Source organism: Pristis pectinata, chromosome 15, assembly GCF_009764475.1.
Source record: "Pristis pectinata isolate sPriPec2 chromosome 15, sPriPec2.1.pri, whole genome shotgun sequence".
Classification (NCBI taxonomy): Eukaryota; Metazoa; Chordata; class Chondrichthyes; order Rhinopristiformes; family Pristidae; genus Pristis; species Pristis pectinata.
In genome coordinates, this window is record NC_067419.1 from 29889779 (window position 1) to 29912958 (window position 23180).

General features: G+C 39.0%; 1 protein-coding gene across 4 annotated transcripts in view; it reads right to left on the minus strand.

Moving 5' to 3' along the window:
* tspan12 (tetraspanin 12) overlaps positions 1-22819 on the minus strand; it is a 39450-nt gene extending 16631 nt beyond the window's left edge. The window contains exons 1-8 of one of the 4 annotated variants that reach the window (XR_007957550.1): positions 21616-21662; positions 20939-21060; positions 18613-18695; positions 16383-16518; positions 15375-15449; positions 4199-4306; positions 3170-3254; positions 158-268 (exon numbers count right to left, since the gene is read on the minus strand). Coding sequence is in view for 3 of the 4 variants with exons in the window: in XM_052030909.1 (XP_051886869.1) it covers positions 125-268; positions 4199-4306; positions 15375-15449; positions 16383-16518; positions 18613-18695; positions 20939-21004 (612 nt within the window). In the remaining variant the exon portion in view is untranslated. Of the gene's footprint in view, positions 1-124; positions 269-3169; positions 3255-4198; positions 4307-15374; positions 15450-16382; positions 16519-18612; positions 18696-20938; positions 21061-21464; positions 21484-21615; positions 21663-22137 lie in introns of those variants that run through there. The other 3 variants (XM_052030909.1, XM_052030908.1, XM_052030910.1) reach the window with 3 other exon arrangements.
* Positions 22820-23180: the final 361 nt, after the last annotated feature.

Here is a 23180-nt window from a genome sequence, read left to right on the forward strand (position 1 = left end):
GAAGTTACGCATTATTACAACGAGCTGACCATTTAAAAACACATACAGCTACAAATAGGATGTACACCCATTTCTGACCCACATCAACCATTTGATGAACATTGAAAAGGAAAAGTCCTCCTACCTCTTGATAAATGTCAATATGATTTTCATAATGTGCTTGTTTAGAGCATCCCGGAAATTCTCTGATGCAGCAAGAGTCTGGAGGCCACTCCATTTCTGCCATTTCTAACCAATCTGTAAAGTATACCACTCCGCAACACTTGAACTGGGGAGAAAAAAAAACAACCTTGTCAGCATCATGAGCTTCATGAAATTGAGAAGCTATGTGCAATGAGCAATTATAGTTTGTTATACATATAACCATGTGCAAAATAAATATCAATTGCCAAAATGGTTTGCAATTTTGGTCTAGCCATTCACTTCTTCCATCAAATAACCAACATCAAACAGTTTCTGCAAGTCATAAAAACAGGAGATGTATTCCAGAATAAGCAATCAATGATAAAGTATAAACCAGAACAAATCTACTTTCCGCAAGCACAGGCAAGAGCTGGAGTTGAGTTTTGTTCATCATCTCACACAGGCTCTAAATTTCTCTCATCTGTATAACTGAGCTTGCATTAAACAGTGGACTGATAATTTTGAATCATCATCCTTTTATTCTGCAGACCTCCTAACTGCGTATTACACCAAGTTTATCTCTGTAGTAGTATTCTCATCATTGATAGAAGGTTATGGGCTCAAGGTCCTACAGTACGCTTCAAAGTAGAGCAGTACTTCCCAATGTTTCTGCCAACACTTTTCCCTAAACCAACACCATTAAAAGGATTTATTTATTGCATTGATTTTTGTGGGATCCTACTGTGCACACAATTGCAATCATTGTTCCTGACAGTGCAATTGGAAAAAACCTTTATAAGTGCACCCTCTCTTTCTTTGTTATAGAGTCATGTAGACTTGAAGCATGGAAACAGGTCCTTCAGCCCACCAAGTTCTCACTGACAATCAACTACCCATTTTCACTAATCCCATTTTTATTCTCTCCACATTCCCATCAATTCCTCCAGATTCCATCACTCACCACACACTAGGGTAACTTACATGGCTAATTAATTTCCCAACATGCAGTTTGTGGGAGGAAACCAGACCACGAGGTCAGGACTGAGTCACTGTCTCTGGTGCTGAGAGGCAGCAGCTCTACTAGCTGCACACCTGTTCTGGCCTTCTTTGGGTCATCTTAGATTTCTCTAGATTATCTGCACATCTTTGCTGGCATGCACCAGATTATATTGTTGTTTAGTTGTCACACTTTCTCCCAGCTCTCTCTTCTATGAGAATGTAAGCATAGTCCCCTTTTGTCCTTTTCCTATTTCTGTGCCCAGTCATCTTGCTGACCCAAAGTATTATCAAACAAAATTAACAGTTTTCTGTGTTCAGGCAGGCCTTTCCCTCTTCCTCTCACATGTATCATCAAAACCCACAGGCTACCCAACCTAGCTAACAATCAGATCTCGTCAACTGTTCAACAACACTCATCCTTCCTTGCCCAAAGGCTTTATATTTATTATCAACTCTAGGTTACAAACTCTTTCCCAAAAGTGACTGAACTTCTTTTTATACTTGTCCTCTTTCATTTTAGTAAAGTGTACATCAATATGAAATAAAAAAATTACTAGAAATACTTAGCAAGTTAGTAAACATCTGTAGAGAGAGAAATGGAATTACAGTTTCATACCAAGGACATTTTTATCAGATTTCTGATGAAAGGTTATTGACCTGAAAAGCCAACTGTTTCTCTCCCCACATATGCTGCCTGATTTGTTGAGTGTTTCTAGCCCTTTGTTTTTTTGGTTCAGATTTCCAGGATCTGCAGAGTTCTTCTTTGCTTTTCCAATGACATAATGAACCCTGACGACCTCTTCTATTGCCTCTTTTCTATGACCTGTCCTTTCCCAGCCTGCATTCTTACTCATCCCTAAAGAGCAGGCACTCCTTCAATAATGTTTTTTCCTTCTCCTTGGTTCATCCCCGGACTGAAGATCTTAATCCCTTTCACCACCTGATCTACCAATTGGAGATCTAAAGGATTGCCCCTCAATGGCATCACCTTATTAATGAGGTCAGTTACCATTTGCCAAATGTCTCTCCATTGTCAATGACATTAAACTGAGAGGAAGATGCAGTCATGATAGATTTTCCAGAACAGTAAGAGAATGAGAGCATTGTGTCTTGCTCTTGCAATAAATCTTGCTATTTTACAACTGAGTCAATGCTTATCAGAGACTATTTAGCCAAGTTCACCATTTGACCCAAAGCTAAGCTTCAGATTTTAAAGGCTATCACCATCGAGATCCACTAACATCCACCTCTGCATTATTGCTGCTCTCAGATTTCATAGTTTCCTGACTGCCACCAAAACCCTAATCTATATCACCTAGGATGAATGGGCAAAGATCAGCTTTGTGGTATTCAGCCACTGGAGGAGATCCAGCATGGCCCTGAACTGGGAGGCTCAAGACTCAGAAAAATCAAGAGATGGCCTCATTTGAGTAACAATACTGAGCCTCCAGTCCCAATGCCACCTCCCGAGGCAGTTCAATAACATTACTTGGCTCCAATAACGACTGGCTGTGGCCCATGCCACAGCTCCAGAACCAGAAGCAGCATTGCTACTCTTTACAGCTAAAGAAAGTTTACAGTTAAAGAAAGCTTTTCAAAACAAAACTACTTGCAGTTTGATGCCTGATATTGATTAGGCTGTAGCTGATAATAGAAAGCCTCAGAGCAGGCCCGTCAACCTGTCTTCTCAGCACTGACCAATTTCTTCAAAAAGGACAACTGACCTAGATATTTGCATATTATCTCAGTTATTAGACATGGGATCAAAAGGTAATTTTTGAAAATCAATTTTCTGCTTGAAATCCTGGTAAAGTGAGTACCAATGTTTCCATAATACTCCTTGCTGTTTTCTGATCCCCACATACATAATTGTCCTAATCATTCAAAGCTGCTCTGTAACTGTCCTTTCCTGTGTTAGCCCATGTCTGTCTCTAAACTAATCATCTTTCCCTAAAAATATTCAAATCTTGGTATTTAGTTATAAAGACTTCTATAACCCCTCCCTACTCAACCTCTAGAAAATTACCCCAGGCTTACAAATACTCACCAGAATTGGCCAAATCCTACAACATCACTCCTTCCCTTGATTTCATCTTTTATAGGAGAAGCCTGAGTTACCCAAATCTAATTGTCTGGAACAAAAAAAAAAATCAGAAAGTGCTATGGATATTCATCAGGCCAAATGTCTTCTTTGGGAAAAGGAAGGCAGGTCAGAGATTTGACTCTATGAATGAGGTTCCAGCATTTACTGTATTTTTATGCCAGATCTACCTTTTCTCTAGCTGTTTGGAACTCCTTCTCCAAATACCTTCTTGCTTTTCTACCTTCCTAGTAGATTTTAAAGAAGTTCCTAAAAAGACATCTTCCCACTGAGTCTTTCTGAAAGGCCATTGACTGCTGATGCTGCATCACTGTACTCCCATTTAAAAAAAAGAGAAATAAAGGGACTGCAGATGCTGGAATCTAGGTGAAAAACACTGATGCTGGAGGAACTCAGCAGGCCAGACAGCATTCGTGGAGAAAAGCAGGCGTCAATGTTTCAGGTCAGAACCCTTCATCAGGACCGAAGATAGGAAGTTAAAGAAGTTCTGCTAACTGATTTTTTTTCCCTAATGCATTTAATTAATAATGGTAGGAAGTTCAAACTACAATGATAAATGTGTTCAATTTTATTTCTGCTATCTCTATTATAAACTTACAGGTTAATTAAATTTGAAACCACATGCATCATAACCAAGTGCAAGAGAGCAAAAAAAATTTTGAAGACATGCATAAAGTTTAACCTTTCATCTCCCCTCCCAAAACTTGTGAATGCAATGATAATACAATTTTAAAACATTTATTCTTTCAAATGACAGATCACATTCCAATTATGCAACTTGCTTAAAAATAATTCAGATCTTTGAGTATTTTCTTATTTGGTGCTAATGGGTGTAATATTAGCAAGTAGTATTCTCTAGGCAAGAAATTGAATTCAATAACTGCAAGTATTAATGTCAGTAAAAGTACTGCAGCCTTACAGTAAAAGCAAGCGTGACACAAACTCCTAGAGTTAATGTCAGGTTGTAAACTTTACCTCTCTCTGAAAGAAATTCCAGGCATGGGTTAACCATTGGTACGTACCCATACCAAAATGAGACATTCTTGATTTCAACCCAAGCATATCGGACCTTTGTATGGAGATCTGAAACAAAGAGTGACCTCTTAGTGACATCATTATAATTACACTGTGACATTTTTGGCCAGTATGGCAAAATGCAAAATATCAACCACATACTAAATACTGACCTTTGTATAATAGTAATTTGTTGTAAATATCATTGAATTGTGATGTATATTTGACTTCAAAATAAACATTATACACTCACTACATTCAAGGATAAATCCATTAGTCTAAATTAACATTACTACAGGTTTACATAAATGTAAAATAATTTACAGCCGTATCAGAATTAATATTCAGTTAGTGTGTTATCCTTCCCATATCTCTAAAGAATGCCCTGAAAATTACAGCTAGTGTCATTGTTTATCTGTGGATCAAATGGACATATTTATATAATTTAGCATTGCAGTGTCTTGATACAGAAGTACTAACTGAATCACATGAGCACTTTTGTAAACAATCAACAAGTAGCGCCTTCCATCCTTGTGTTTGCTGGTGCTGATTAATATTAAAATACTCATGCATTGTATGACTTGCTTTTCCAGCAAAAAGATCAAACAGATCCAGAACAAGTGCCCATCATTTGCTTTTAAAAAACAAGCTCAAGTTCACATCTCCTGAAGGTACATATTCCAACTAACCATGATCAAGAAACACGTTCAAGCAGTCCAATAAAATATTTCAGGTCACAGAGTAAAAACAATGGCAAGGATTGAATTGGCAGCATACATGTTTCTATCTGCAATTCTCTACCCAGGAAGTATTCAATCTCTGTCAGTGTTCAGGAGGAAGTGCAGAAGAAGGGTTAATTGACGGGGTGTTAGACCTACCACTCTGGTACGACCAAATCTCATTGTGACCAATTCAAATACAGTCCTGAAAAGGTTGATTGCGAGTCTCATTGGCCATGACAAGGTGCATGTGGTACGGAGAAAACAACAGAAGCATAGAAATAAACTATATTTTTGAATTGGCCTCCAGAGCCCAGAGTTTCTGGCTTCTGATTTTGCCACCGGCATCAGCACAATAATTTATTTCAAACATAAATATTCATAAAGTATGATATAATCAGTACACATCTTTGTTTACATTCAAATGTCATCAAATCCATACATTCTATCTACAATGCAGCAACACTACCCATGTGGCCTCTTTGAACAATACACTCAAGTGTTTGAGGGGCTGTTATACAGGACCCAGCCCCTCAGTGTCGAGTAGCAGCAGGGCATTAGTTTTCACTCCTTTCCCCCACCACCAACATTCAACCCTAAAGCCTTTGAAATTACATTGTAGATGAAGCAGCCAGCAAGCAAAGTAACCGTGGAAGCATGGTAACCTTGTCAGACAGCAGTACTTGCTATAAAAAGAAGCTGCTGCCCTGCAAAAGAAACATACATATCAGTAGCTTCCATCAAGTTCTTTAGTCTTTACTTTTCAGCTTTGAAAATCTCCTAAAAGGGTGGTGCACTATTCCTGGAAGCTCTGTAATAACAGATCAAGGTGTGGAGTGGACGAAGCAAGCCCCTATTCCATTCCCCCCCCCCCCCCCATTCCAAAATTCAAACAATAATTCCACTAGAAGGGATAAATGGAAAAAAAATCACAGGAGAAACTCAACCATACAACTGAATGTTCAGATGTTAAACCCACGCGAAGTTTGTCTCTTAATGAAGAACAAACATAACAAGTAGGGTTTCTTGAAGCTCATTTCAGAAATCGAAATGTGCTGAGAAATACTTTTGCAACTTATTTTACAATTTTTTGTCCAATAAAGTTGGGAACAGACTGAGACTCGACCCTGGGGAAAATCAAGGATTAAATGGATAATAGTTAAAGCATTTTCTTTAAAAAGTCAGCAATTTACAGAAATTTTCTTGCCAATTCCAGCATGGCTTATCCTGGAAAATATACTAGCAGATTTTTTTTTAAACTAACCATACAATTATTACATGCCTCCAACATAGACACATGAGAATTCAGAGTCAAGCTAACATATTAGATATGCTATCACCCAAACTCGTCAATGACATATAACTATCACTGATCTGGTTACCCAACAATTACAGACAGGGAAGAGGATATTTAGACAGAATCATAAGAGCTATGCAGCACAGAAAACAGGCCCTTCAGCCCAACTCATCCATGCCAACCAAGTAGCTTAACTGAGCTAGTCCCTTTTGCCTGCATTTGGCCCATGTCCCTCTAAACCTTTCCTATCCAGATACCTTTTAAATGTCATAATTATACTGCCTCTACCACCTGGGAGACTGGAGGTACGGATTTGCCAGCTGCTGCAGAGCTTGCACGCATTTTCTGCTGCAGAGCTTGCACGCATTTTCTGCTGCCTGAGAACTCAGTGTGCAGTCGTATTTCCAACTTGCAAACTGTTCGGGTTACGAACAGTTGAGAGAAACAGAATAACCTGGGGATGACCTGTATTCTGTTTGAGCTCTGTTCTTCCAGTGTACAAGTCTGTACAATCTGCAACAGATTTTGTTGGAAGTTAAAAGACTGAACAGACAGTATACGGTACAGGTTGCGAGGAGGCAATTATGGAGAGGAAGGGTTCTTGGGCTGTAATGATCAAGAGATACCAGCATCAAAAGGGGAGAGATACATCATGGCAACTGAGAGAACATGGGGCAGATAGCTTGGGGAAACAGGAGACCATAGGGAAGCAGGTCAGAGTATTTAGATACAAACAGGTATTAAGATCATGGGAAATGAGAAACTGATGGACCAACTCAGCATTGGGAAAGACAGCAGTCATTGTGGAAGAGGATTCCCCTAAAAATAATCCATTACCTGTTGAAGCCAGCTGTTCCTCCTTTTATCTGAACCCCAGGAAATTAGGTCTTTAAATATAAACAGATTCCGAAATCTGCAGAATGGAACTTCATCAAACTGAATTATTGACCTGCTGCTAAACACCAAGTTAACCAGGTATCCCAAAACCCACTTTAGCTCCCGGCGCACTGGATTCCAAATCAAAGTTTTGTAACTGCATGGAAGGAGGACACTTGGCCCATTGAGCCCATGCTAGCTCTCTTCAAGAACCATCTAGCGTTCTGGTTCAGCCATCCCCAGCTCTTTCTTGTTATCCTGCAGCTTTTTCTGTCACAAGTGCCCCTTCTAAAAACAATGATTTAAAATGCCATTTTCATTCTCTCACATGATGAAATCTAGAGAATGACCACACACTACTGGATAAAATGTTTCCTCCCATCACCATTGCTCTTTTGCCAATCACTTTACATCTGTGCCCTGTGGATCTTGAACTTTCTACCAATGGGAACAGCTTTTCTTTAATCACCTTGCGCAGACTGTTCACAATTTTGAAAACCACCATCATGATTCACATTTATTCTTTTACTAACAGGAACACTGACATCTCCCACTGCAATCTTTCAAATGCTGCAGATCATCTTTTATGCTCTTAAAATTCATTCATGAGAAAAAGTTGCTTCTGAAAAAGATGTAGAAATGTGGTAAAAAGTAATTAAATAGATGCTGTTTGTTAAAACAATACAAAGCTCTAGACAAACCATGTGCGACTAAATGAAGAGGTAACTAATCAAAAGCGAAGGAACTGACTAACAATGACACAAGGCTAATAGAGGTTATTAATGCTAAGCACAAATTTAGCAACAGTTTTTACTTCATAGACTGGAAAATTCAATAACACATCAAAAATTCTATTACTGTTCAATGGAATGTCACATGAATATATTTAAAATCTGTCAGTGGACTTTTTATACAGTACACAAATTCCCCAAGATGGTAAGATTTATGAACATAAGCAAAAAGAGCAGGGTAGGTCATATGGCCCCTCAGGCCTGCTCCTCCATTCAGTAAAATTGTCTGCTCCTCAACCTCTGTTCCATTTTCCCCATTGGATCTCTTTACAACCCACTTCCATTAAACACCAAAAACCTATTGATTTCAATCTCATATGTTCCAAGAAAAAGCATCCACAATCCAGGAGACAGAAAAATCCATTCTCTGGGTGAAATTATTTATTTTCATCTTCGTTGTAAATGACTGATCTCTTTTTCTGAAACTACACCCTTGTTCTTGCCCTTCAGCCACGGGGGGGGGGGGGGGGGGGGGGTATCCCTCAGTACCCACACTATCAGCCCTTCTCAAAATCTTGTGTTTTAAAGGAACATTTTAGAATAACTTGGAATATTAGTGCAAGATATTGGTCCTCACAAGAAATAATCAGTAAATGTTTTTAAAAAATTGAACGATCAACAATTAAGAATTGTAATTTTATATTATTGAATCAATATGGAAAGTAATCTAACATCCAGTCAGAATTAAACCTGTGACTGAACTGTACATTAGCAAAACAACTAATCTTGACTCGTAATACTTACTTTCTCTTTCTTTCAACGGTTAATGAAGAGAAATACATTTTGAAATAGAAAACTAATTTGACAAAGATCAAACTAAACTGATATTGTGGTTTCTCCATCTGTCACTGAGATATCAAGTTGTTGAGAATCAATAAACAATGTACTACACTCTGATATCAAATATAACAATGTTTGTGGCAAATATTCTGCATCCATATTTCATCAGATGGTTTATTTGAAGTACTATTCTTTCAAAATGACAGTTTCACCTGATAACTTGGTCAAATGTCACACTTGGCAACTTCCTCATGCATTTACATGAATTTTCTCATTAGTTAGTCAAACTGTTGTGAATGTAATAAGTCATCTTAAAATAAACCATGAGTAATTTATCTTAAATTGAGAATTCACATCTTAAGGTTTGTTTAACATTGATTTCAAGATCACATTAAAATCAAACAATAATTCAGGAAAAATGTCTAAATTCACCAAGGTGGGCTGTGGGGCAGAAAGAGATCGTATTAATAATAGGGACCATACTCACAACATAGCTAAAAATTTTAATTCTCTCACAACACATTTCACTTGCTTTAAAGTACAATTAAATCTTAATTCCTTTCATTTCATTTCTGCTTGGATATTAAATTCAGTTTGGGAGGCTGAAATACATAGAGCAGAAGAATCATTCAGAGGACAGTGGCAATAAGGATCTAACTGGGTGCAAGGTAGGAAGAATTCTACTATCTTTCATCAAAAGATTACTTTAGTTGTTTGTCTGAAGATAATCTGGCACAAGTAATTAACCCAAATTAAATGCATGCCAACTCTCCATTTTGGGACAGGATCCATATCAGAGGTCCTATGGGAGTGTCAGGTACACCGTTCTTCACACATGCTTAATTATCAACTACCTCATCTTTTATTTACCACTATCATCTCATCTAAATTCAGCTGAAACTCTGATACCTCCTATGTTGCTAAAACTACCTTAGAATTATTCACAGAACTCCAGAGGAGTGGTGAAAATAGACATCAAGTTATTTTTCCATTGCTGATCTTCCACCATAATATGGGAATTGAAAGATCCTTGCAGAAATTTATTTTGCATTCTCTCTCCTTTGAGCACGTTGAATCCTGAAGCAAAATGCATGAAATGAATTATCACCCATGCTTTGCTGGAGCCAGAAAATGGAAACATTCTAATTACTGAAGATTGAGAAAGATGCATAGGGAGATCCTGACAGCACAAAAATGGCTTTTTGAAAAAAAGCAAAGGCAACCATTTCCCTTTGAGGATTTTAAACAGATTTTAATACCTATTAAATGAAAACAAAATATGTGCTACATGGACATGTGACTTGCTCTGTAGGGTCATCAACCAAGCTGCATGTTGCATATTGTGCCTAGTGTTCTTTCACCCCAATTCCAGTAATTTTTTTTAAAAAACTTAAATTTTGAAAACAAGCAGATCAAGGTGGCTCTATAATATCTCACCTTGGGCAAAGCATCTGGGAATCAAGATGTGTGATATTGTTCCCATTCATTCCCATCCAGGTGTCAGCCAATATCATGCTACTTATTTCTATGATTTCTGTGTACAGCCAATCCTAACAATACTGTGCATTAGCTCCTTGCCTTTTGGCAAGGTCCCATATCAATGAAGGCTGTCTCTAGGGGCTGGAGCATTGCAGCTGAAACAGGTACTAAACTAAGGAATTTAAGAACCAGTATTACACAAGAAAGCAGGAGCCAAATTTTTCTAGGATGGCACCAAAAGAGATGGCCTTTAAGAGGTCAGCAGGTTTTCCAGACACACACTGCTAGGAGTCTGAGTGAGTCTGAGTCAGAGCCACACCCAGTGACCTCACTTATCTGCAAATGGCATATCCCATCAACCATATCCTAAACCTGAGCTATTGCTTAAAGAATCACACCTACGTCTATCACCTGCCAACAATCCCCATCAGCTGAACTCAAAATTAATAGCCTCTATCACACCTACACACTAAACATTGCTATAAGCCTCACACCATCTAAAAGGCATTTAGACAGATACACGACCAGGCAGGGAATAGAGGGATACAGATCACGTGCAGGCAAATATGATTAGTTAGATTGGAGTCACGTTCAACACAGACAGGGGGGGTGCTGGAGGGCCTGTTCCTGTTCATGTTCTATTCATGGTTTAAACAGGTTACCAGCTATTCAGCTATGACAGGCACATAACACAAACAGAATGAACAATAGCCATATGGTTTCCTGTCTTGCAGAACAAGGTGATCCATGTGAGAAACAAAGGACAGCAAATGCTGGAATCTAGATGAAAAACACTATGATGCTGGAGGAAATCAGCAGGCCGGGCAGCATCCGTGGAGAAAAGCAGGTGGTCAACATTTCAGGTCAGGACCCTTCTTCAGGACTGAAGATAGGAAAAGGTGAAGCCCAATATATAGGAGGGAAAAGCAGAGCAGTGATAGGTGGACAAAAGGGAGGCGGGGTGGGCACAAGGTGGTAAGAGATAGTGATAGGCAGGTGCGGAGGAGGTGGGGAGAGCAGATCCACTGGGGATGGGTCAAAGGTAAAGAGAGAAAGGAAAAATAAGGGGTTGAAAAGGAAAGCAGCTGCATGGTTGGGGGTGGTGGGGAAGGGCTGTGGGGATTACTTAAAGTGGGAGAATTCAATGTTTATGCTGTTGGGCTGCAAGGTTCTAAGACAGAAAAGGAGATGCTGTTCCTCCAGTTTGCGCTTGGAATTCTCCTGGCAGTGGAGGAGGCTAAGGACTGACATATCAGTGATGGTGTGGGAGGGAGAGTTGAAGTGACTGGCAACAGGGAGATGCAGGTCGCGGTTACAGATAGAGCGCAGGTGTTCTGCGAAACTGTCACCCAGTCTGCATTTGGTCTCACCAATGCAGAGGAGGCCACACTTGGAGCACCAAATGCAGTAAGATGATATTAAGGGAAGTGCCGGTCTCACCTGAAAGGACTGTTTGGGTCCCTAGGTGGAGTGGTGTAGGGGCAGGTGTTGCACCTACAGCGGGGGCAGTGGAAAGTTCCCGGAGTTTGAGACCAGGATGGGTGGGGGAGGGGAAAAAGAAAAGCGTGAACTGGAGAGTCGCAGAGTGCGCAGTCCCTGCAAAAGGCAGAAAGTGGTGGAGAGGGGAAAGATATGCTTGGTAGTGGGGTCCCTTTGGAGATGGCAGAAGTGATTGGTATTGGTTTACTATTGTCACTTGTACCGAGGTACAGTGAAAAACTTGTCTTACAAACCGATCTTACAGGTCAATTCATTACACAGTGCAGTTACGTCAAGTTAGTACAGAGTGCATTGATGTAGTACAGGTAAAAAAAAACAATAACAGTACAGAGTGAAGTGTCACAACTACAGAGAAAGTGCAGTGCAATAAAGTGCAAGGTCACAACAAGGTAGATCGTGAGGTCATGAGGTCATAGGTCATAGTCCACGTCATTGTATAAGGGAACTGTTCAATAGTCTTATCACAGTGGGGTAGAAGCTGTCCTTAAGTCTGGTGGTACGTGCCCTGCCCTGTGGTGGTAAGTGATCCCTGTCTCAGGACAAAACATCAGGGAGCGGGCAAGGCCAGATGTCCTTATCACCATGAAAGAAACTCCATGCCATCAGTATGTCTATAGCCAAAGACGGAGTTGAAACCACATAGGATATTAGTATCCTTCTATTCAGTCCTATTTCTCACAATCCAATTACTGCTAATTCATCATCTCTTCTGATTTATGGTAACAAATGGCATAAGTATGCATCCCTTAATTTCACCCCTCCCCCCATTACAACCATTCTCATCACATTTTTCTCCTTTCAGACACCCCAAAGCTGACCTGGTGATGATAAAAGAGTGAAGATGAAGAAACACCGCCACAGTATTCAACACTCTCTCCATCAGCTCAGTTACTAGTTTTCTGTATATTGTACAGGATAACTGAGAAGTGGAATCTGCACATGGTGAATGTCCAGACATGATTGGCCTCCAACTAAGGAAAGGAGAAAAAGCAATGCATACTTTAGCTTGCTGGACAACTGAGCTGCAGGGGGTTCAGGTGAACATTAAGATGGGGGTAAAGAGAGTGCAAAATTGTACATATTGGAATGGTTGGCATTTAGAGACCTGCCAGGAAGCCCAGTGCAATATAAATGGGCATTGAGTGTATCTCTAATCTCTCATGGTTTTGCACAGAGATTAGAGCCCATTCTTTCTAGCAAGAACCAAAATTGTGGACAATGACATCATGTAACAACTCAGAATGACTCTGCCTCAAAAGCCACCCAATGTACGGACGCTGCAGTGGATGCTTAGATGGCAGGGATACGATTTCAGCCTGCTGCCCTTCCAAGTTTATGACTGTGGACCTCTGTGTTCAAAGGAGCTTGCAGGATGTCATATTAATCCAGTAACCTTTCCTCCAGCAGACAACTTGGAATGCTGTGGGACCACCCCAGGGTGAGGTGGGTGGGGGGTGGCAGTGGCTCCATGGCACTCAGATATCCAGCTGACCCACATTTTCTTGGTCTGAATCCACAAAGCCATTTTTTGATGGCGACAAGCAACCAGGACCTGATTGGTAAGGTTTGCCTGGAACCTGAGTCCTGTGCAACTTAATCAGATGGTAAGAGAAGACCAGTAAAAGCCCCATTCTGAAACTTCTGACAGATAGCGAAACCCCACCCTCAGCTCTGCTATCTATCAAAGCCATTAAGCTTATGGAATGCTTTTTGTTGTTCCTGATATTCAAAGAAATATTAAAAGGAATAAAAAGTAATATAATCTTCAAAACACACTTGAAATTTTTAATTACCACAATACATCAAACACAAATAATTGAAGGGATCTAACTTCCGCTGTATAAGAAAGGTGGGAGGCAGCATAAAGGAAATTACAGACCTATTAGTCTGACGTCAGTGGTGGGAAAGTTATTGGAATCTATCCTCAAGGATGGGGTTATGGAATACCTAGAGGTGCAAGGCAAGATAGGTCCTAGCCAACATGGTTTTGTGAAGGGAAGATCCTGCCTGACCAACCTATTGGAGTTTTTGAAGAAATCACAGGTAGGGTGTATAAGTGAGAGGAGGTAGATGTTGTGTATTTAGACTTTCAAAAGGCCTTCGACAAGGTGCCACATAAGAGACTGATTAATAAGATGAGAGGTCATGGAATTACAGGAAGGATAACAGGATAGGTGGAGCATTGGCTGGTTGGCAGGAAGCAAAGGGTGGGAACATCCGGTTGGCTGCCAGTTACTAGTGGTGTTCTGCAGGGGTCGGTGTTGGGGCCACTTCTTTTTACCTTGTACATTAACGAGTTGGATGATGGATTAAATGGATTTGTGGCTAAATTTGCAGATGACACCAAGATAGGTGGAGGAGTAGGGAGTATTGAGAAGACAGGAAGGTTGCAGAGAGACCTAGATAGTTTAGGAGAACAGGCAAGGAAATGGCAGATGAGATTCAATGTTGAGAAATGTGCAGTTGTACACTTTGGAAACAGAAATAAACGGGCAGATTATTATCTAGAAGGAGAGAAAATTCAAAGTACAGAAGTACAAAGGGACTTGGGGGTACTCGTGCAGGATACCTTAAAGGTTAACCACCAGGTCGGATCGGTGGTAAAGAAAGCGAATGCTATGTTGGCATTCATTTCGAGAGGTATAGTGTCTAGAAGTAAGGAAGTGTTGATGAGGCTCTACGGGGCACTAGTGAGGCCTCATTTGGAATACTGTGCACAGTTTTGGGCCCCATATCTTAGGAAGGACGTGCTGATGTTGGAGAGGGTTCAGAGGAGATTTACGAGGATGATTCCAGGAATGAAAGGGCTCACGTATGATGAGCGTTTGTCGGCTCTTGGACTGTACTCACTGGAGTACAGAAGAATGAGAGGGGACCTCATAGAGACATTTAAAATGTTGAAAGGACTGGACCGAGTAGATGTGGCTAGGCTGTTTCCCTTGGTGGGTGAGTCCAGGACCAGAGGGCACAATCTTAGAATTAGAGGGTACAGGTTTAAAACCGAGATGAGGAGAAATTTCTTTAGCCAGAGGGTGGTGAATTTGTGGAATTCCTTGCCAGGTACAGCAGTGGAGGCCAGATCATTGGAGGCGCTTAAGGAAGATATAGATATCTAAATAGTCGGGGTATCAAGGGATATGGGGATAAGGCTGGAAATTGGGATTAGAATAGTTTTTTTTTCTCCTTCCCCCACCCCATTTCTCGTTTCTTTTTCTTTTTCTCCCCCCTTTTCCTTGGAGCAGACTCAATGGGCCGAACGGCCCATTGTCTTGTCTTGTGATCATGATTTTCTTGCTGCTGGTCTAATCTTGCAGAGGGCTGTGAGCAAATTCCCCAGTGTAAATAGTGAAGAATATCAGCAAGTTACCGTGTTCACAACTTGACAAACTGATTCACCACTAGAATCAGTCAGCAACTTTACGTCTTCAGTGTCCAGATGTGTGTGTACCAAGGGCCTGAATATGCTGGCATTTTTGTGGGTAAATGTCAGCAAACTGCAGCAAGTAAATGCCCGCCATTCACCATGGGTCTGCTGACATTTTCAACAAGATTTAGCCCAAATGTAACTATTTTTTGATGAAAAAACAACTGCACTACAGGAATCTACTCACTTAATAAATTTAATTGTATACATTTTTTAAATTTAATTTTTGTTCTTAAATTTAATTTATTCAAAGTATCAAATTGAAACTCACCGAATAGTCCTGATCATAGTTCCATACTCCACAGGCTAATTCCACACAGAAAATTATCAGCAGGATACCAAAATACTGGAAAAGCACAATATGGATTATGAGGCAATTCATGTGCCTGAATTAATTTAGTAAATATCCTAAACCATTAATCTGTCATTGCAAATTAGCATATGGGAAAATCTTAAAATACATTAAGAAATAGTCAGAATCCCCTACAACTTATTTCAGTTTACAATCTCATTCGATTTGCTGCTCAGTTGCTATTAATACATAACGAAAGTACTTCCATTTATATGAAAGATCTCACAATTTCAATATCTTCCAAAGTACTTTAAAGTCAATTAATTGCTTCAAGTGTAGCCACTGATGTAATGTAGAAGTGTGGCAGCCTATTCATGCAAAGTAAGCTCACGACAGAAAGTGGCCTGATAATTAAAATAGTGTGCAACTTTTAATGGTGCAAGAATTACTAAGGCCCGTCAACGACCCTTTTCTGACCAAAAAGAAACAAACTTTAGGTAGTGATCGCATTCCTTCAGGCTGTGAATTGTTAGAGTTTATATACATCAATTTAATTTTTCTTCCTTATTTTTCCTTTAGTTTTTCTCCCCTATCTTAATGCAATCTTGTTTTCCCTTAATCTCTTCCAGATTTGACCAAATTCGTGCACTCTAATTCACTCTCCTCTGCCTTTCTACTGTTTATTTCTCATTCCTTTAGTTGCATTGTTTAGGAAGACAGCATTCTGTCGTCAAGAAATCTGATGTAATCCCTGCACAATTATCAGCTTGAACTTCAAGCAACATTTTGGGCAAAGATTTGTAAATTTGAAGTGTGCACCAAAAAGTTTAATTAATGGGTATGGTGTAACATATATTGCAAAGTTTGTGTTATAACTTATTCTTCTCAAGTTGTGCAATAAGTGTTAAAATGATAATATATCAGACAAGAGGCATTTGAGCATTCACATATGAATTACAGAGTACTCTTTGCCGAAAGCATATTTACCCAAGCAAGGAGCAGTGGATTTCCCTTTACTGTCCCGCAGCAGCCTAACATTCCAACTATTATTAAAAAACAGCACACAGCAATCATTAAGGGATGGATCACTGGAAAATATGTCAGAATGAATGCTTCTTCCAGCCTGCAGAAGAACATTAAGTCTCTATTAATAGTATCCAAAAGACAAAATACTCATTGATAACAAAACATTTTGCACTAATATCTGCCTACAACTGCATCACTGCTTGTATTTCTAATAGTCAATTATGGAATAAGCCTCAAAAATAATTTCTTAGACACAATATTTTGTAACCACAACCTTAATAATACCAAGTTACTTAAATGTTGACAAGATTTCTGACACATTCTTCAGTCTATGTATTCTACTCAGTGACATTATGTTAAGAGAAACAAATCTGTTAAGATTTTAACAGAATGAGAAGTCTGAAGTTCAAATTCAGAAAGAGCAGGACAATAATCTAAATTAGTACTGACGTTTAACATCTTAGATATGCACTAGCCATAGGATAAAATTGATACTAATTTAAATGGTTCCAACTCTGGTGTAGCCAATAACAATGGATTATATATTACTCCAGTTTAATAAATGTATATTCTAGACTTAACTCTTTATATTAATCCCATAATATATTTATTTTCATCCTTGCTTTTGTTAATTTTCTCTCCTGACCACCTCCCAACTTTCTCCAATGGCATTGATTCCTCTCTAGTTTACAGTTCTGATAGCTCTTGGTGCAGTTCAGCACCTTGTGCTAGTGGTCACATTTTATCCAAGACCAAATTAGCCATTGGAAGTGGGCATCCAGGTACTCTTTTACGCACACACCTCCAGTGGGATCCCACTGTGGAGTTATCTGGAGTGAAAACCTCATACAATTCCCTATCCAACTGAGAGATTAGCAGCACAAATTAAGCATCGAACTACTAGGTATTAAAAGAACTATTGCCATCAGTTTCTCTCATACATATTTAACATGGAATCCTCTATAAACCTATGGTAATATTTAGTCCAGAGAAAGGAGAGTAGTAACAGTCCCTACAGGAAGGATGTTGAGGTGGATTCATGGTAGTCACTCTCATTCTTGCTCCCCTTTTCAACTGCTACTTTGCTCAACTTCAGGTGAGATGGGGAAATTAGTTAAGCAGCAGCAATAAAACAATTAGCAATAATTAAAGATAAAAATAGAATGGACAGAACAAGAATGTTATTTTTATTATCCTTAGTTTCCCATTTGCAGATTGTGTCAGTAATTATTCCCTTCTTGACTTCTATAAGATGCATAGCTTTTTATTTTCCCAATGTACACCAAAGGTTTAGATCATCATGAACACTGGTAGCCAAAGTAAAGAGTGACCAAAGGTATTAATTCTCCACAAAACTTTTTCCAAATCTCTTTATTACTGAACTCATGATAAGAGGGGTAACATTGCCAAAAACTCAGTTGCATACTTACAGACCTCCCCCAAATCCTACATTTCCATTGTTACCACTACAATTTCCAATCATTGAGCAGAAGCCAAGAACCTAATCACAGTAAATAACAGTAACCTGGAAGTTTGAAAACTGCTCTTTCACTAGATTGGCTCATGAAAAAAATAAAAACTATCTTTTATAAACAGGAAGAAACTCCTCCTCTTTGGATCTGAAACTGATTTGTTTCAGTTAGAAGTTTAATCCTAACTTCTAACTGAAACAAATGAGTTTCAGATCCAAAGAGTCTTTTCATTTTCACAGCCAAAAACTGCAACCCTACAAAACCAAATGCTGATTAAGCACCTCTAAATTATACAAATTCCGTAGAATCCCAGTTGCAAAAGTTTTCCTTTATTTAAAACTTAGTTCCCAAAGAGCACGTTTTCTTTCTTTTAAAAAGGTCCCTAACACTGTTAAAGCTTCACTAGCTTTTTAAAAAATTCAGCGGTTAAAAAAAAATACTTTGAGATCTTTTAAAAAAAACTTATAGTGGTATATTGTCAAGTGTAAGCATTTTACATTACCTTAAAAAGTAAGAAGATGGGCAACATAAAACTTCAATGGGAAAAATGCTCAAACCAGATCTTATTTAAAATACTATAAATCATACATTGACAAGAATTAGTTAAGAAGCAAAACCTGCTTGTCAGGTGATAGTTCTGTATGTCATCTACCAGATTACAGATATGTATTTACAACACACTTTTTACAGAATTTATCCAGTAATTAGTTTACACGTACCTGGTTTCTGTTGTTAATACAAGTACATTATTCAAGTAATCTCTCATCCATGCAGACACACCCAGAACACAGAGTGACATCAGCTGTAAAATATGCATGTCTTTTATTTACTCATCTGTAGCCAAATACTTAAAACTGCAGAGTAATTTCCTTTTGGTCAACCAGTTTCCCCATTAATATTATTTATCAGCTTTTCAGCACAAATGGCTATTTTACCAAAATGCAGGTATAAGCACAAGTACCCATTTAATTTTTTTTTGCTTATATAGAGAAATTCAATGTTTCTTCAAGAACGTTTTTAAAAAAAATCTTAAACAAATAAAGTTTGTGTAATATCATCTGCCCCCAACTGCAAAATGTTTTACGTTGAGTTTGGGAGAAGCGCAAAATGGCTGAACACACAAAACCTATTTTAACTCGATTCTTTTGACAAAGATGCAACTTTGCATGGATTCACAGTTACCAAAATTAGAAAAAGACACTAAAATCTTGTGTTCAGTTTTGTGACAAAACTAACTATAGACACAGGACTGGATTATGCTCAAATTGGCCTGCCACCTGCACTTTATCTGCAGCCATACACTTTCAGCACTCCCGTGGGTCCAGTTGTCCTCAAAACCTGCCTACTATAGCCATCCTACAATGTGGAATGCTAAGTGGCAACTAAACCTCAGACCACTCTAAAGGTTTTCTCAGCTTTCTACTTGAAAGGTATTTGAACAGTTTTTAAAACTTGATAAAATTCAGTAATATAAAATATTTTAAAAATCACATACATGCTCGAGAAATTGAAAACATTAAGAAAAAAGTGAAAAACAAACTTTTCACCTGCACTTACTTTTTTAATCAAAGTCAGGAATTCCATTCATTTGTGCACCATCTATGGCATAGAGCTAGCGAGCAGTTTGTTCAGCCCCTGGACTCAGCGTCGAGTCCAGAAGTAGATCAGATGCACAAGGATTGATCTCCAGCTAATTTCTGAGTCGTGCATTTCAATATGCAGTCACACAAGTCAGGAGCAAGCTGACCTAAGCATTGCAGTTGGCCACAGGTTCTTTATAGAACCTTCAGCTATAGATTATCATGTTCTGGACCATGATAAAATCACATACATAATATGTATAATGCTGACAATAACTCAACATTCTGAAATCCAATTGTCTTTGAAGAAATAAACCAGACGAACTTAATAGTTCCTGTTATCTTTTTTTAAATACACAATTATATTCCCAATTCATTTTTAGGGATCTCTAAATAAATAACCAACTATTATTTGCATAGAATTAGCATCAGGAAAGCAGGCCATTCAACGTAAGCAGCTCCTACCAGAGTTAATGCTGTTTACAAGCATCTTCCCATCCCTCCTCAACCTAAACTTTCACTTGTCTAGTATTTCTTTCTCCCAAACATTTTATCTAGTTTCCACTAAAATGCATCACCTTTCAAATTGCAGATAATTAATGAATTTTCCAGTGGCCAATTAAAAAAATGCAGATTAATCATAGAACATTTCCACAGTGTAATGCAGTTAGCACTAATAGGGTGAAGAGGAAGAACAAAGCCAATGATGTGATGGGACTAATATAGTGGAGAGTAATGGGACTAATATAGTGGAGAGTAATGGGACTAATATAGTGGAGAGTAATGGGGGGGGGGGGCAGAAAGAGGTGTTGGAACAGGATGGTACAAATGACTGAAGCTGGAAGAGTCACACTCCATATCAATAACCCTGTTCACACCAGTGAGGGAAAGATGCAGAGGATTGGTATATATTGCATACAGTGAGAAATTCAATCCCCAAAATTTACATTTTTTCTTGTTCAGAAACTTGAAGTTCTTTACATAATTATGGAAATATCTTCTTTGTAAAGATTCCCAGATTTAAGTATAACTAATCCAAACAACTCACATTTAGTAAATTCAACTCCAGTAAATGCTCTTTCAATTTGAACAGTAACAGGATTGCACATTTCTTTTTTCTTCCAAATTACATAAAATTCTATTAAGAATTATTGACATAGCTATCAAGGTTTTACAAAAATTAACCAGAGTAAATAACAACAAGAGCATGTTGACTCTGCACATAGTTTTTTTTCTGATAGATATCCGCTCTGTCAGAAGCAAACTTCTCCCTCCACAATATCCAAAGTTCAGGTAGAAATCGATTATTTCAACAATGGAGGAAAACGCTTTGGTAACTTTATAAAATTGGATAGGTTTTCACGCCGAACATAGGGGCAATCCAATTCATTAGATCCGATGGCAACTGTATTCCATGAACCATGTACAGAAGTAAAAGGTGTGTAGTTTATTTAATCGTACTCACCCAGAAAAGGAAATTCAAAGCATAAAGCGAGCAGCGTAGACATTTAACGGAATCTTCCCTAGCCATTCTGACTGAACCTCAAGGGTGGACCCCATCATTGTATTTCACAACCAGACCATATCCTGTCATTTTAAAAAAAGGCAAAATGTAAACCACGACCGAATGAAATCATCGGAGGTTTAATTATTATTTCAAAATCGTTCTGGCTTTATGTGCAATTCTATGATTGTTAAGCTTGGTTGTTTCAATTCTCATATTCTCCAAACGTATAAGTGGAAATAATACATAAATAAATGAATTCGCACGCACGTGTTCGCTCGCAGAATAACCGTGTTAGAAGCAAGTTAGAACGCTATTACTCTTTAAAGTTATGGAAGTTTTACAATTGGTTACAGCTATGTGAACTGTTTTAAAGATGAAACAGCATTGACCTTGTTTCATTGGTCGAGACCGAGTTAGTAATGCGCTGTTAGTTTTGTTCAATACATCTTCCCGCAATAAAAAAAATCTAAGTTAATGTAACTACCTTACAGGTTTGGAATTATTTTCTTTTTAAAATATGCATTTAAACTATTTTTCCATACAAAAAAATTAACTACCACCGCAATAGAAATTCACTGAAAACTTTTCCCAGTCACTTGGATGCCAATACATTCAATATACAGTTAAGAACTGACCACTGTCTTTCTGTATTCAGATGTTGCACCAATCCATGGCATTTCGCTCTGCTGAATCATTTAGCCAGTTACCTAATTCCAAACGTTTAAATCCTTTGCTAACTTTCCCGATAAAATAAAACGTTACCATTGGTCGAGTCAGTTAGTTCCTCCGCAACTCGCACCAGGATGATTAACCCGTAACCCAGAATGCCTGGTAATGAATAATCTCTGCAACTATCCTACCGGACAATTCATTACTTATTTACCAGGGTCAAACCTCACGTCCCAAGTATCTACCGATGTGCAGAAATAAGAAAATACCAAATTGTGCGTTTTGTTCCTTTTAATCAATACCTGTAAATCACCAGAGGTAGAAATTCACACCCATAAAGTTCAACTTACACTACCACCGGTAGAAACTCACAATATCCCAAACATAATTTAAAAGAAAACTGCACACCAAAGACGTACTTTACCAGCTGACCCCTGCACTTTATAAAAGTGAATAAAGTTGGGCGAAATGTTCGACGTTCAACTTACTGGTTGTGGGGCAATGGGTGTAAAACGCCCTCCCCTCCATACAAGCAGCGAGATTGCAACGCGGCGTGTCATTTACTTCTGAAGATTCCAGCGGTGCTCCAACGCTGCCCTCTTTTTCTATTCTTGCACTTTCTTTTTGCTTCCTGAATAAACTCCTGCAGGAACAGTACCCTCGCACACAGCCCCTCTGATTTCCGAGCACTTTGACAGCAGGACCAACCTCACGCTGTGCGCTTGCGTTCTGCCTCCGAGCACTCGAGAACTCTCGCAAGCTTCAGGTCCCATGATTTCCAGCCGCTGACGCCAATAGGGAGATTCTGCTTCACAAGCTACTCCAACCAAACCTCTTGACCGTTTGAGGAAAAGACCATAAATAAGTGCAATTCCCTACAGTGGTTAAAAAAGTCAGAATATCTATTGCCTCTGTTATATGATGAAAACTGGACACATTAGGAGGAACAATGTTCTGTATGTTTTCCCAACAAAAACCTCCCTGTTGGATTTGCCACCTCTCCAAGATATATCAAAATTGCCAAATATACTCTATGTTCCTTCTCGATAACCTTTTAAATCCCCTCAAATGCTGGTCAAGAAACAATGAATGCATTTGGCATAGACTGCAGAGAGTTGCGGACACAGCTCAGCACATCACATCACAGAAACCAGCCTCCCCTCCATGGACTCTGTCTACACTTCTCGCTGCCTCCATAAAGCAGCCAACACAATCAAAGACCCCACCCACCCCGAACATTCTCTCTTCTCCCCCCTCCCATCGGGCAGAAGATATAAAAGCCTGAAAGCACGTACTACCGGGCTTAAAGACAGCTTTTACCCCACTATTAAAAGACTATCATATGATAAGATGGACCTTGCAATCTACCTCGTTTGGCCTTGCACCTTATCGTCTGCCTGCACTGCACTTTCTCTCTAACTGTAACACTTCATTCTGCATTCTGTTGTTTTCCTTTGCACTACCTCAACGCACTGCGATGAAATGATCTGTATGAATGGCATTCAAAACAAAGTTTTTCACTGTACCTCAG